Here is a 15425-nt window from a genome sequence, read left to right on the forward strand (position 1 = left end):
GGAAATACTATGCTGCTCCCGTTCGGGCAAAAGTCTTTTTCCGAAAAACTTTTGCACAAAAGGGCCAGTGTAGATAGCAAAGATTTGTTTTCCGCAAAAAAGCCCCGATTGCGAAAATGGAGATCAGGGCTTTTTTGTGGAAAAGAGCGTCTAGATTTGCCACGGACCCTTTACCGCAAAAAGTGCTTTTGCAGAAAAGGGTCCTGCCAATCTAGACGCGCTTTTCTGAAAATGCTTTTAACAAAAAACTTTTCCGTTAAAAGCATTTCCAGAAAATCATGCCAGTGTAGACGATGCTAGGAAGACAGACTGTCTTATTGTTTCCACTTCAGGGCATTCTAGGGGCCAACCCCTATCGGCCCAACGCATTTCAAAGCTCGTCGTTTCTTGCATTACTACCTACTATGACATCTGCAAGAGGCCGTTTCCATCACAGCCTAGGGCCCACTCTATGCGGGCAATGGCTACGTCAACAGCCTTTGTGAGAGGAGTCCCTCTACGTGACATATGCCTCGCAGCTACCTGGTCTTCCAACACGACGCTCTCAAGGCATTATGCGATTGTGCCGTGCCTGGCTTCCAATTCAGCAGTGGCCTTAGCAGTGCTGCCAAGCCATCAGAATTGTGATTCCGTAGCCCACATCTAGTAGATTACTGCTCCGGAGTCACCAAACGTGGAGCACCCACGGGGACTACCCGAAGAAGAAAGAGAAGTTACTCACCTCCGGTGCAGTAACGATGGTTCTTCGAGGTGTGTCCCCGTGGGTACTCCACGACCTGCCCTTCTCCCCGCTATGGAATCTCGTTAATTTATTTCTTGCAGATGGGCGGTGAGAGGAACTGGTGGGGGCTGGATCGCGCATGGCTGATCAAAGGTGCGAAAGCTGCTCGCACACGCGTGATCCGGCCGATGACAGCTCTGGCAAGCTCCGATTCGCGGTGCCGGGACCAGCCCGACACCAAATGTGGAACACCCATGGGGACACACCTCGAAGAACCTTTGTTACTGCTCCAGAGGTGAGTAACTTCTCTTCCTCCTCCCTTGGCAGTGCTGCCGTTCTCTCTGACTCTAACCTTATCAGTTGTATCTCCTCTCCGCCTCCCTCCAAGCTCCTCTTCCACTCTCCTCTTCACCCTTCCCCACAGGGAAGGCTTTTAAAGAGGTCTCGTGGCAGCCTGAAGTCACCTCATCTGGCCCTTATTTGCCTTAGAGCTGCCCTGTCTCAGCTGCCCCTAATTAACCAGAGCAGTTCCTATTTTAGAGTTGCCTTTCTCCCCCTTATGATCAAGCCATCTAACCTGCCCTGTTATACCTTCTAGTTCTTGTGTTGTGGGAAAGAGTAAATAACTCTTTATTATTCATCTTTTACACACCAGTCATGATTTTATGAATCTCTATTGAATCTCCTCTTAGTCTTCTCTTTTCCAAGCTGAAAATTCCAAGTTATATTAATCTTTCCTCATATGGCAGGCATTATTGCCCTTTTCTGAACTTTTTCCACTGCCAAGATATCTTTTTGGGGGGATGAAGTGACCACATCATCACTTCTTCTCTCAGAGGACTATGCTTCACACCATCCAAAATAAATAAATAAAACCCAAACCTTCATGTAGAGCGGAGCAAAAAAAAAAAGTGACAAGAAGAAGAGACACAGACTAGCAACATGCCCGAGCTTCAAGAAATGTGAGAAATGCCGTGACCCAATGCCTGCCTCAAATGATCACTCATCTTGTATATGCTGTCAGGGTGAGGCTTACGTTCCCCAGAAATGTATACACTACTGCAGTGTCACCACCAGAGCCCGCAAAGAGTCTGAGGCTGTGTACATTGCTTTTTGACAAGGCTCTAGAGTCTCAAACTAGTGAGGACGAACTCAGCCAGTCTGAGAATGCCAGCAGGCATACTAAGGGCTTGAGCTCCTCGTTGCCCAACTCTACAAAGAACAGAGATTGTAGTGAGTACGAGAGATAAGCCCAGCTCCTATGGCACTGGATGCCCCTGTGCTGCATCTGTAATGGACCCAAAGCCGCGCACCACCCAGTATGGCACTGCTGCCTTCAGCCCTGAAAAGGGCAGGTCCCCAGGAGCTGGATAAGTCCTCAGCACCGTTTAAGACCTCAGCATCGGCAAAATCAAAATATGCTAAGCCCTTGCCTTGCATGCCAAGCCCAGAATTGCAGCCTCCCCACTCCTTTGGCATAGAGTTTCACAGAACCGCATGACGTTTCCTTCAGCCACCACCATTCTGCCTTGCACTTCCTAGAGTACCATGAGCCAGCACTGATTACAGCACCATGACTTAGAAGCCGTCATGGCTCTCCCTTGAGGCATCACTCTCGTTCTCCTTTGTCCACTTCGATCACCAGGATTATCCCATTATAGCAGCTACGAGGATGATCATAGGAGTGTATTCTCATCCCAACACTCATCTCCCATTAGAGCACATGTATCTTATGACTGGTACCCGGACTAGTCCTATCATTCCCACTACTCTCCCCGCTATTGGCCACCCTTATGGCACTGACCAATGGCATTGTCAACACCAGCTCCTATACCTATCTCTCATCCTCATAGTTCTCCCCAGTTGACTGAGGACATAGAGATGGAGGAGGGCCACATTACTGAAGATGCAGATGCAGAACAACCTGATGTCTCCCCAACTGATAAGTCCTCTTCCTCATCTAACAAGGCTATTATTCCAGATGACCCATTGCCAATGGATAACCTGAAGCAATTTCAGGACTTGTTTAAAAGAGTCGCCACCATCCAGGAGGTTGTATTATCAGCAGTCCAGGAGAAACAACACAAACACTTAAAGACTCTCTAGGCACCTGCAAAAATCAAGGATCGTGCCTCTGATAGATAAAGCTATCATGGAAGTGGCAGACAAGGTCTGACAGGCACCGGTCTCAGCCCCATCAATGAACAAGAGGGCCAATAGAAAATATTTTGTTCCATCCAAAGGCATGGACTTTTCATTTCTCCAGCCACAGCCATATTTGCTGGTGGTGGATGCAGCACAACATAGGTCCAAAACCCCTCAATACAAATCCATTCTGCAGGAAAAAGACCATAAGTGTTTGGACATATTCAGTAGGAAAATGTATTCCTCTTCTACCCTGCAGCTTAGAATAGCTAACTCTACTGCATTACTCACACTAAGCACAACTTTGACAACTACACAAAACTAACTAAACTCAAGTAACATCTCTCTGATGAGAAAAGACCTATCCTGAAGTCAGTAGTTCAGGAGGGCTACACTACATCACGCACAGCCCTCCAAATGGCTCTTGACTCCACCGATGTAGCTGCAAGAGCAATGACAACTTCTGTTTTGATAAGGCATTCACCATGACTGGAGTACAGGTATTGAAGGGTATGTGCTGTTTAGGAAAGACAGAAATAAGGGTAAAGGTGGTGGAGTCGCATTGTATATCAAAGATGAGGTAGATTGTAAAGAAATAAAAAGTGATGGAATGGAGAAGACAGAGTCTGTTTGGGCAAAAATCACATTGGGGAAGAAAACTAACAGATCCTCCCCTGGGATAGTGCGTGGGGTGTGTTATAGACCACTAGGATCCAATTTGGATATGGATAGAGACCTCTTTAATGTTTTTAATGAAGTAAATACTCATGGAAACTGTAATCATGGGAGATTTCAACTTTCCAAATATAGACTGGAGAACAAGTGCTAGTAATAGTAATAGGGCTCAGATTTTCCTAGATGTGATAGCTGATGAATTCCTTCATCAAGTAGTTGCTGAACCAACAAGGGGGGATGCTATTTTAGATTTGGTTTTGGTGAGTAGCGAGGACCTCATAGATGAAATGGTTGTAGGAGACAACCTTGGCTCGAATGATCATGAGCTAATTCATTTTAAATTAAATGGAAGGATAAACAAAAATAAATCTGAGACTAGAGTTTTTTATTTCAAAAGGGCTAACTTTAGTAAATTAAGGAAATTAGTTAGGGAAGTTGATTGGACTAAAGAAATTATGGATCTTAAAGTGGAGGAGGCCTAGAATTATTTTAAGGTAAAGTTGCAGAAGCTATCAGAAGCACGTATCCCTAGAAAAGGGAAAAAATGTATAGGCAGGTGTGTTAGACCAAGCTGGATGAGCAAGCATCTCAGAGAGGTGATTAAGAAAAAGCAGAAAGCATATAAGGAGTGGAAAATGGGAGGGATCAGTAAAGAAAGCTACCTTATTGAGGTTAGAGCATGTAGGGATAAAGTGAGAAAGGCTAAAAGTCAGGTAGAGTTGGACCTTGCAAAGGGAATTAAAACCAATAGTAAAAGGTTTTATAGCCATATAAACAGGAAAAAAAACAAAAAAAGAAGAAGTAGGACTGCTAATTACTAAGGATGGAGTGGAGGTTAAGGATAATCTAGGAATGGCCCAATATTTGAACAAATACTTTCCTTCAGTTTTTAATGAGGCTAATGAAGAGCTTAGGGATAATGGTAAGTTAACAAATGGGACTAAAGATAAGGAGGTAGATATTACCATATCCGAGGTAAAAGCCAAACTTGAACAGCTTAATGGGAGTAAATCGGGAGGCCCAGATAATCTTCATCCAAGAATATTAAAGGAAATGGCACATGAACTTGCAAGTCCATTAGCAAAATTTTTTAATAAATCTCTAAACTCAGGGGTTGTACCATTTGACTGGAGAATTGCTAATATAGTTCCGATTTTTAAGAAAGGGAAAAAAAGCGACCCGGGTAACTATAGGCCTGTTAGTCTGACATCTGTAGTATGTAAGATCCTGGAAAAAAATTTGAAGGAGAAAGTATTTAGAGACATTGAGGCTAATGGCAATTGGGACAAATTACAACATGGTTTTACAAAAGGTAGAATGTGCCAAACCAACGTGATCTCCTTTTTTGAGAAAGTAACAGATTTTTTAGATAAAGGAAATGCAGTGGATCTGATCTACCTCGACTTTAGTAAGGCATTTGATACAGTACCACATGGGGAATTATTGGTTAAATTGGAAAAGATAGGGATTAATATGAAAGTTGAGAGGTGGATAAGCAACTGGTTAAAGGGGAGACTACAGCGGGTCATACTGAAAGGTGAACTGTCAGGTTGGAGGAAGGTTACTAGTGGAGTTCCTCAGGGATCAGTTTTGGGGCCAATTTTATTTAATCTTTTTATTGCTGATCTTGGCACCAAAAGTGGAAGTGTCCTAATAAAATTTGCGGATGACACAAAGTTGGGAGGTATTGCCAATTCAGAAAAGGATCGGGATATCATACAGGAAGATCTGGATGATCTTGTAAATTGGAGTGACAGCAATAGGATGAAATTTAATAGTGAGAAGTGTAAGATTATGCATTTAGGGATTAATAACAAGAATTTTAGTTATAAGCTGGGGACACATCAGTTGGAAGTAACGGAGGAGGAGAAGGACCTCGGAGTCCTGGTTGATTATAGAATGACTATGAGCCGCCATTGTGACATGGCCGTGAAAAAGGCTAATACGATCTTGGGATGTATTAGGCGAGGTATTTCCAGTAGGGATAAGGAGGTGTTAGTGCCATTATACAAGGCATTCGTGAGACCCCAGTTGGAATACTGTGTGCAGTTCTGGTCTCCCATATTTAAGAAGGATGAATTCAAACTGGAACAGGTACAAAGAAGGGCCACTAGGATGATCCGAGGAATGGAAAACCTGTTTTATGAAAGGAGACTCAAGGAGCTTGGCATGTTTACTTTAACCAAAAGAAGGCTGAGGGGGGACATGATTGCACTTTTTAAATATATTAGAGGGATAAATACCAGGGAGGGAGAGGAATTATTTAAGTTTAATACCAATGTGGACACAAGAACAAATGGATATAAGCTGGCTAGTAGGAAGTTTAGACTTGAGATTAGACGAAGGTTTCTAACCATTAGAGGAGTGAGGTTCTGGAACGGCCTTCCAAGGGAAGTAGTGGGGGCAAAAGATCTATCTGGTTTCAAGATTAAACTAGATGGGTTTATGAAGAGGATGGTTTGATGAGATAACATGATCTTGGTAGCTAATTGACCATTCATTATCAGTGGGAAATAGGTCAATGGAGGGAAGATAGGAGTTACTATAGAGAACTTTCTGGGTGTCTGGCTGATGAGTCTTGCCCACATGCTCAGGGTTTAGCTGATCGCCATATTTGAGGTCGGGAAGGAATTTTCCTCCAGGGTAGATTGGCAGAGGCCCTGGAGGTTTTTCGCCTTCCTCTGTAGCATGAGTTACAGATCACAGCTAGAGGATTCTCTGCATCTTGGGGTCTTCAAAGTATTTGAAGGCTTCAATATCTGAGATATAGGTGAGAGGATTATTCTAGGAGGGGTGGATGAGATTTTGTGGCCTGCACTGTGCAGGGGGTCAGACTAGATGATCATAATGGTCCCTTCTGACCTTAAAGTCTATGAGTCTATAGCTTCAAGCAGCAGGAGTTCTGAAGGACCTTCAAACCAGGGTGGAGGATCTCCCGTTGGAAAAAGAAAACCTTTTTGTCACCAAAACTGACGAGGTTCTTCATTCCAGCATACGTTAAATGACTGCTACTTGGAGCATGTGGTTCTGGAACCCACAAGGGGAGAGGCAATTCTTGATTTAGTCCTAAGTGGAGTGCAGGATCTGGTCCAAGAGGTTAATGTGACTGGACCACATGGAAATAGTGACCATAATGTAATAAAATTTAACATCCCTGTGGTGGGAAAAACACCTCAGCAGCCCAACACTGTGGCATTTAATTTCAGAAAGGCGAACTACACAAAAATGAGGAGGTTAAAATTAAAAGGCACAGTGACAAAAGCAAAATCCCTGCAAGCTGCATGGAAACTTTTCAAAGACACCATAATAGAGGACCAACTTAAATGTATACCGTAAATTAAAAAATACAGTCAGAGAACCAAAAATGTGCCACTATGGCTTAACAACCAAGTAAAGAAGCAGTGAGAGATAAAAAGACATCTTTTAAAAAGTGGAAGTCAAATCCTAGTGAAGAAAATAGAAAGGGGCATAAACTCTGTCAAATTAAGTGTAAAAATATAATAAGGAAAGCCAAAAGGGAGTTGGAAGAACAGCTAGCCAAAAACTCAAAAAGTAATAGAAAAATGTTTTTTAAAGTATATCAGAGGCAGGAAGCCTGCTAAACAACCAGTGGGGCCCTTGGACCATTGAGATGCTAAAGAAGCAGTCAAAGATGATAAAGTAATTGCAGAGCAGTACTATAAACTAACAGACTAGTTTTTAGGTCTAGATGCACTGGTTCGAATTAGCTTAGTTCGAATTAACTAATTCGAATTAAGTTAGTTCAAATTAGTGCTGTAGTGTAGACATACCCAGGTTGTCTGGAAATGGATGATAGGAGAGGGATCACATGATGATTACCTGTTGTTCTTCGAGTAGCGTCCCTGTGGGTGCTCCACTGTAGGTGTTGGGCTTGTCCTGGTGCCACAGATCAGAGATTCGTCAGCAGTGATCTAGACGGACCACACATGCCTGTCTGGCGCCTTGTGCCATTCGCGTCATTTCTGAGAGCATGCGGTGCGGCTCTCGCCAGTTCCTCCTGACCATTCTCGGTCACAGATGGAGTGAACTTCTTCCCCTCTGATCCTGAGAGAAAATATTAGTTTAGTAGTTCTTAGTTAATAGTTGTAGTAGTTTTGATAGTTCATTCAAAAAACCCCAACCCTTTTAAGGACTTCACTGTCAAGTTTGCCGTTACACAGCAACTATGCCGGGATCTCCGGGCTTCAAGAAGTACAGTACGTGTCAGGACCCTATGCCTGCCTCTGACAGGCATTCCTGATGTATCAAATGCCCTGACCGCCCCAGCTCTGCTTCCCACTGGCCCATTCCTCTTCCTGATCTCCCCTGGCCAGCGCCACTGCACACACCCCCAGCTCTGCTTCCTGCCCCCCCCACCCGCCCACCCACCCACAATCAAGTGTGTCTGTTTTTTTTGAAGGATTCTAACCTGGTAACCCTACCAGTGGCAGCATCCATGTGCAGAGCTCAAACCAGCTGAGAGGGAAGACGCTGAGGCTTCTCCCCTCTCAGATGTTCCACGGCGTTTAAACACGTCGCACATGCGCTGCCTTGGCCCCACACAGGCCGTGTCCAGACTCAGGGGTTTTTTCGGGAAAAGTAGCCTTTTCCCGAAAAAACTTCCCCTGCGTCCAGACTCAAGCCGCGTTCTTTCAAAATTATTTCGAAAGAACGCGGCTTTTCTTTCGATGGCAGTAAACCTCAATTTACGAGGAAGAACGCCTTCTTTCGAAAGTTCCTCTTTCGAAAGAAGGCGTTCTTCAATGTAAAGAGGCCGTCTTCGAAAGAGAGCATCCAGACTCGCTGGGTGCTCTCTTTCGAAAAAGCGGATTTCTCTTTCGAAAGATCCGCCTGCAGTCTAGACGCGATCTTTTGAAAGAGGCTCTTTCGAAAGATGCTTTCGAAAGAGCCTCTTTCGAAAGAAGCCTGCAGTCTAGACATAGCCACAGTGCCCTGGCCGGCACCAGGGTTTTTAATCTGCCGCCAGCAGGCCCTTCGGTGGACGGCCCGTTGGGCCAGTCCGCCCCTGCCTCAGTCAGCATTCAGCCAGCCAGCCCCCCTCCTCTCCAGCCCCTCACCCAATCCCCCCCCCCCCCAGCACCTCACCAAATCCAGCCCTGCCGGAGCAGAGGGGGGAGAGAGGGGTGCTCTGTGGGGGAGAGGGATGTTCCGTGGGGGGAGGGGAGAAGAAGGGATACTGGCACAGAGCTGCCCAGCCAGCCTGCCTCACCTTATGCTAGGGGAGAGAATCACAGAGGTAAGTTCCTTCCCCCGCCCCTACCTGCTCCCCTTCCCAGAGACCCCAGCAGTCAATCCCCTCCCTCAGACTGTGCTCATTCAGCTCTCTCTAGGACCCAGCAGCCCTGCTGTCGCCTGCTCTCTGCTTCCTGTTTCTCTCTTCAGAGTGGTGCCCCAGAAATACTGGTGCCCTACGCAACTGTGTACTCTGTGTATGCCTAAGGACGGCCCTGCTTGTGAACATGAGACCTTTCATCACCGTTTGTACCCCTTTTTTGATCAAGAGGCTGCAATTACCACAGACCATTGGGTCTTAGAGATCATCAAATGTGGATACTCCCTGCCTCTTACCACCTGTCTACCAACCTCCTCACCCTCCCTGTCCCTCTTCAGGGACCCCTCTCATGAAACATTCCTTCGCTGAGAAATGGAACATCTCCTTCACATAGGAACTGTAGAGAGGGTGCCCGAAAGATATCAGGACAGGGGATTCTACTTGAACTACTTACAGAAAAAGAGAAAGAGTGGGTGGGAACCAATCCTCAATCTTTGACAGTTAAACAAATACCTTCACAAACAGCAGTTCAAAATGATTACACGTGTGTCAATCATCCTGGCACTGGACAAGGGAGTCTCCTTTGCAGATCTCAACCTCCAAGACACCTACTTCCACGTAACAATTCACCTGGCGCACAGATGTTTTCTTCAATTTACAGTCACCCTCAGAACATTTCCAGTATCGGGTCCTGCCTTTTGGACTCTCCTCCGCTCCTAGAGTCTTTTCCAAGACACTGGCAGTAGTGGCATCATTTCTATGTCACAGAGGCACCATGATTTTTCCTTACTTGGATGATTGCCTCATACGAGGCTTTTCCCGACAAGCCACAAAGAACATGATGCTATTTACTCAGAGGCTGTTTGATTCTCTCGGCCTCATCATAAACCATCAGAAGTCTACCCTAAACTAGACCCAAACTTTAGAGTTAATAGGATCTTGCCTGGACTCCCTGGCAGTGTGGGTTTATCTTCCACACCACCATTTCAAGGCAATAAGAAGCTTGGTGTCCATCATATTATAAGCCCTACAGTACCAGTACTCATCTGTATTTACCTCAGGGGCCATGAACGATATACATGGTTCAACATGCTTGACTGCACTTTCGCTGCCTTCAACACTGGCTTGCTTTAGTATCCACCCCTTCCAAATACCACATTCGCAAGCAAGTCTCTGTACTCACTTTGCTATGATGTTAGACAAGTCTAGACAACCTTCTTGTGGGTGTCACATTCCACCAAGCCAAGCCGTTGAACCAGATCACGACAGATACTTCTCTTCTTAGGTGAGGCACGCACCTACCCAATTATTTTGCTCAGGGAAGATGGTCTGCACATCTAATTTCTTTGGTTGCTCATCCCCACTACACTTATCCTCCCATTCTACTCAAAGCCAGAGTCCTCAGAAAGTTCAAATGCCAGCCACCCCCAAGAGCACAATTGCCACAGGGATAGGGAAACCAGGTCTGTCTGGCTCAAGTCATCCAGAGAGATAGGGAAACCAGGTCTGTCTGGCTCAAGTCATCCTCATAGCCCTGTCATGGGTCAGACAGACCTGGTTTCCCTATCTCTCTCAAATGTCTCTTCGATCTCCTTACCCTCTTCTGACTCACCCAGATTTCCTATCTCAGAATGAAGGCACTTTTCTCCATTCCCAATTAGACACTCTGCATCTGACAGCCTGGTTCCTACCTGGTTCTCGAAAGCATAGAAAAGATGTTCCCTACAAGTAAAAGCTGTTCTACTCCAGAGTAGAAGGCACACCACTCACAATACCTATATAATTCCACCTATATGTGGAAGCGCTTCACACTTCGGTGTGTGACCTATTGCATTCTACCTCTTCATGTAATCCTCGACTATATCATGCACCTGAAAAAAGGCCTGTCAGTTTCCTCTCTAAGGGTGTGTCTACACTACAGCACTAATTTGAACTAACTTAGTTCTAACTAAGCTAATTTGAACTAGTGCATCTAGACATAAAAACTAATTCAAATTAGTGTTTTGCTAATTCGAACTAGCATGTCCACATTGAGTGGACCCTGAACCGAAGTTAAGGCTGGCTGGAACAGGTGCCGGCAGGGCATCAGGTTAGGACCTAGAGCGTGGAGCTGCTGCCTCAGGCTAGCCGAGGGCTGTGCTTAAAGGGACTCGACCCCCACCACGGACAGACAGTTCTCAGGGTTCCCCGCTTGCTTGTCTACCTCAATGAGGGACAGCAAAGCAGTCCTGTCTTGGAGTGCCCTGAGTGCCCGCACTCGGCACATCACAGCACTCGGCCATTAGCCCGGCTGCACTTGCCTCAGGCTGCCATCTGGGGGGGGTCAATCGGGGGGCTGTCAGGGTCCAGGAGACCCTGAAGGAGAGCTTCCACCCCAAGGAGCCCGCAGAGCCACCCCTGTCCTCCCCAGTGGGGGCTCGTACCCCATTCCTCCCTCACCTCCTTCCATTTACCCCTCCCTAGCCCCCCTTCCTGATGTAAAAATAAAGGACACGTGTGTTCAATAGAAACTCTCTTTAACAAAACTGGGGAGAGAGAGGCAGGAGGCGGACAAGATCTGAGAGAGGGTGAGGCAGTAGGAGAAGAGAGAGAGAGGCCATTTGCGCCACTTGCTCCCGCGTGGCGACCCGGCTGAGTAGCACAGAAGTCAGCCAAGTGCCACGGTGGGAGGCGAAGGGGGGTGGGGCAGTGTCGTACATGCCCAGAGGGCGGGGCCTGGACAAGCATGCATCCCCAACGGAGACAGAGGAGTGGAGAGAGAGGGAAAGGAAGAAGAGAAAGAGAGAGATGGAGCAGAGAGAGAGTGAGAGGCAGGAGGGGGAAAAGAGAAAGAGAGAGATGGAGCGGAGAGAGAGTGAGAGGCAGGAGGGGGAAAAGAGAAAGAGAGAGATGGAGCGGAGAGAGAGTGAGAGGCAGGAGGGGGAAAAGAGAAAGAGAGAGATGGAGCGGAGAGAGAGTGAGAGGCAGGAGGGGGAGAAGAGAAAGAGAGAAATAGAGAGAGAGGCAGAAGGCGGAGGAGAGCTGAGGGGGGGGGGGAAGAAAGAGGAGGAGAAAGAGAGAGAGAGAGAGACGGAGCGAGAGACCAGAGGCTCAGAAGAGAAGACCGATGTGAAGGAGAGAACTGAAAATCCCATCTTATGACGGGCTAACTGGCTAGTTTCAAAATAATGGGCTTTGTAGTATAGACACTCCGCTTATACATTCAACCTAAAGGAGGTTATTTCGGAATAACACCCCAGTGTAGACTAGTGCGTAGTTTCTCCGCAATGACCTTATCACCTTATCATTTGAATTAACAGTTAAACCTCAGTCTACACGTGACAGAGAAGCGTGATTCCGAGATAAACCCCTTAGTTCAAATTAACAGTTAAACCTCATGGAATGAGATTTAACTGTTAATTCGAACTAAGGGGTTTATCTCGGAATCGCGCTTCTGTGACGTGGGTAGACGCGGGCAGTTACTTTGGGCTAGTCAGTTTCCAAAATGGCAACCAGCCGGGAATATGCTAATCAAGCGCGGGATATTTATATCCCACACTTCATTAGCAATTTCGGTTGCCCTCATTAGCCTCCCTAGTTTGAACTAGGGGGCTAGTGTAGACGTATCCAAAGGGAACAATTAAGGACTAAAAATACTGCTGAGAAGTTAAATGATTTTTTGCATCGGTCTTCAATCCAGGGCATCCAATCTCAAAAAGAGTACACAGAATATGACTTGAGGCACAGTTTCATATGAAAACCATAGAATAATAGGACTGGACAAGACCTTGAGAGGTCATCAAGTCTAGTCTGCTGCACTCATGGCTGGGCCAAGTATCTAATCTATCCCTGAGAGGTGTTTACAGTATCTTGAAGAGATTGAGATTGTTTAGATTAGAGGTGGGATTAATGATATAACACTTAACTAAAATAAACAAAATAATGCACAATAAGAGAAGCTAGATCAGTACTCCTATGTAGTCTGTATCATAAAGTATCAAGGGCTCTTGAAATGTAAATTGGTCATTATAGACGATTACTGGGATTTAAGTGCCCTGAACACATTAAAATTTATGGCTGTTGGGTGTCTAAATCCAGTGTATATAATTTATTACTGAAATATAATATGTAATATACATATATATTTCTGTGTTCTAGACATGAATATATCAGTGGTTACTACAGAGTGTCTGCATATTTTTTCTCAAAGATAATGGCCGATCTAATACCCATGAGGACTTTACCAGGCATCATCTTTACCTCTATAAATTATTTCTTAATAGGCAAGTATCTCATAAAAGAAAGCTGCATCATAATGAACTATGATCATTCATTTTTTTCTTTTGGCAAATAATACAGGTATCCGTGGGTAGTCTGTTTGCACTTCTTCCTTATCAGACTATGTTCCTTGTCCCATTTTTTATTTTTTCACTCCCTTTTAACACAAGCTTATAGAAAGCCTTAATTCTGGGAGTAGGGTAAATAAAATGCTTTGAAACTATTTACTGTTAATACAAATCTGAAGTTAGCTTTGATAAGGGGGCACATTTACACTGATTTATGTATTCCTCCCAAATTCTATGTGTCTTTTTATGATCTGTTCAATCTACTAGTTACGAAGCAAGAGAACTTTACTTTGCTACTTGTAACCATTCTAATAAATTTATTGGACCAGATTTGCTGCTGAGGTAAATTGGGATAGCTCCATGAATATTAATAGAGCTGCCCCAAGTTACACCAGGTGAGGATCTATCCAGCTATTACTCTTCATGATAGAAAATATAGTACTATTGTATGGAGCTTAACAAATATTTAAAGACATCTTCTCTCTCTTTTTTAGATTATAGTTTAATACAATCAAATCAAAAGGATTGCTTACCATGAGTGAAAGTAAAAAAATTAATAAATAGTGCTCTAAATTAGGCAAGCATAGAAAACAGAAAGGGGTGGGAAGAAGGAAAACTGCATGCAAAAGTGTTATACAGTAATTTATAGAATCTGATATTTTAAGGTATAAACTAAGGTGAGGAGTAGATAGCATGAGAGTAAAAATCAAGGGTAGAAATCAAGACAAAGGAAGTGGAAGGCATTTGAAAGAGTAAGGTTGCTTAATGAGTGGGAATGAGTAGGAAGAGAGATGTCTCTTCTGCTCTTTCCCTGCAGCTGGACTACTTAATTTGGCCTTTTAATTGACTTCATTATTTGTACAATATGTACAGCTTTTCATTCTTAATTCCTAATATAATCAAAGATATTTATTTTCTTTAAAGTATTATTCATGCACTAAGACAGTATATTTATGGATGATGATACTCCTTATCTGCAAACGATGTATTATGGTACTAAAAAAAAGCTATGTGCATAGTACACACTAAAACCCTAATATAAAAAAGATAGACTGATTTTTTTCCCCCATTTCTTAGGTTTCAAGCCAACTATTGAGGCCTTCTTTATCATGATGGTTACCCTTATACTAGTCGCCTACACAGCCAGTTCTATGGCTCTGGCTATAGCAACGGGACAAGACGTTGTGGCTGTTGCCAATCTCCTCATAAGTATTTGCTTTGTTTTTATGATTGTAAGTAATAATTTTTTGCTTTTTCCCCTCAATTTTTTGTTGTGTGACAAAAATTACAATGAAATACCGTTCATAATTAATGTTTTTAAAACTACATGCATTTTAAATAATATCAGCAGAGATGTTTGGATTTTTAAGACTACTGGCTAAACCTTTTTAAGAATAGTCAGCAACCTTTTCAAACCAGAGTGCCCCTATATCAAAACGTAGAACAAGTGATCAACAAAGAGCTGTATAAGAATGCCTTTTTGCATGACTGAAAATATACAACATAATATTATTGATAATTAACATAATGATTAATAATAGCATAAATGAAACACTGTACTCACAGACTTTATTTAATGGGACTTTTGCTGCTGCTTCATCTTTTCACACATTTCTTTGAGGTTTCAAACTGTCTTTTGTCAATCTTGTGGCAGAGGGCTGGTGATGTGGGGTTGCAGGAGTCTGGGGTGGGTATATGAGGGGCTCAGGGCAGGAGACTGGGGGGGCATCTACACTGCAGCATTTTTCTGGAAAAACAATACCGCTAGGCTGTGTCTAGACTGCATCCCTTTTCTGTAAAAGGCTTTATTTTCTGAAAGATCCCCGTCTAGACTGGTGCTTTTTTCGGGCAAAGCTCCGAGCCGGAAAAAAGCGGCACCCATGTTTATGCAAATGAAGCGGGGGGATTTAAATCCCCGCTTCATTTGCAATTGTGATGTGTCTAATTTGCATCCCTTTTACGGAAAAGGGATGCAGTCTAGACACAGCCCTATTGAGTTCTTTTGACAGAAAGTCAAAAGAACGGAGGGGGTTTTCTAGCGGCAGTGAACTTCATTCTACAAGGAAGAAGCCTTTTTCTGAAAGGGAGTTCTTTTGAAAGAAGAGGCCTCCAGGAAAAAACACAGGTGCCCTCGTGGCCACTCTGTCCAGACTAATCACAATTCTATAGTTCCTGTCACCTGACAGCTCTTAAAGCTGCAAGCACCAGGGACAAGCCTTGTGGCAGGAAGCTGGCACTGGGAGCTGCTCCGACCACAGCTTCTCCC

At 44.4% G+C, this 15425-nt stretch overlaps 1 protein-coding gene across 3 annotated transcripts in view; it reads left to right on the forward strand.

Moving 5' to 3' along the window:
• LOC102448589 (broad substrate specificity ATP-binding cassette transporter ABCG2-like) overlaps positions 1-15425 on the forward strand; it is a 142800-nt gene that overhangs the window by 92415 nt on the left and 34960 nt on the right. For all 3 annotated transcript variants that reach the window (XM_075929563.2, XM_075929565.2, XM_075929566.2), the window contains 2 exons: positions 12972-13096; positions 14237-14391. In XM_075929563.2, coding sequence (XP_075785678.2) covers positions 12972-13096; positions 14237-14391 — 280 coding nt within the window. The remainder of the gene's footprint in view (positions 1-12971; positions 13097-14236; positions 14392-15425) is intronic.

The sequence above is a fragment of the Pelodiscus sinensis genome, chromosome 4, assembly GCF_052426305.1.
Source record: "Pelodiscus sinensis isolate ZL-2025 chromosome 4, ASM5242630v1, whole genome shotgun sequence".
In the NCBI taxonomy this organism is placed as follows: domain Eukaryota; kingdom Metazoa; phylum Chordata; order Testudines; family Trionychidae; genus Pelodiscus; species Pelodiscus sinensis.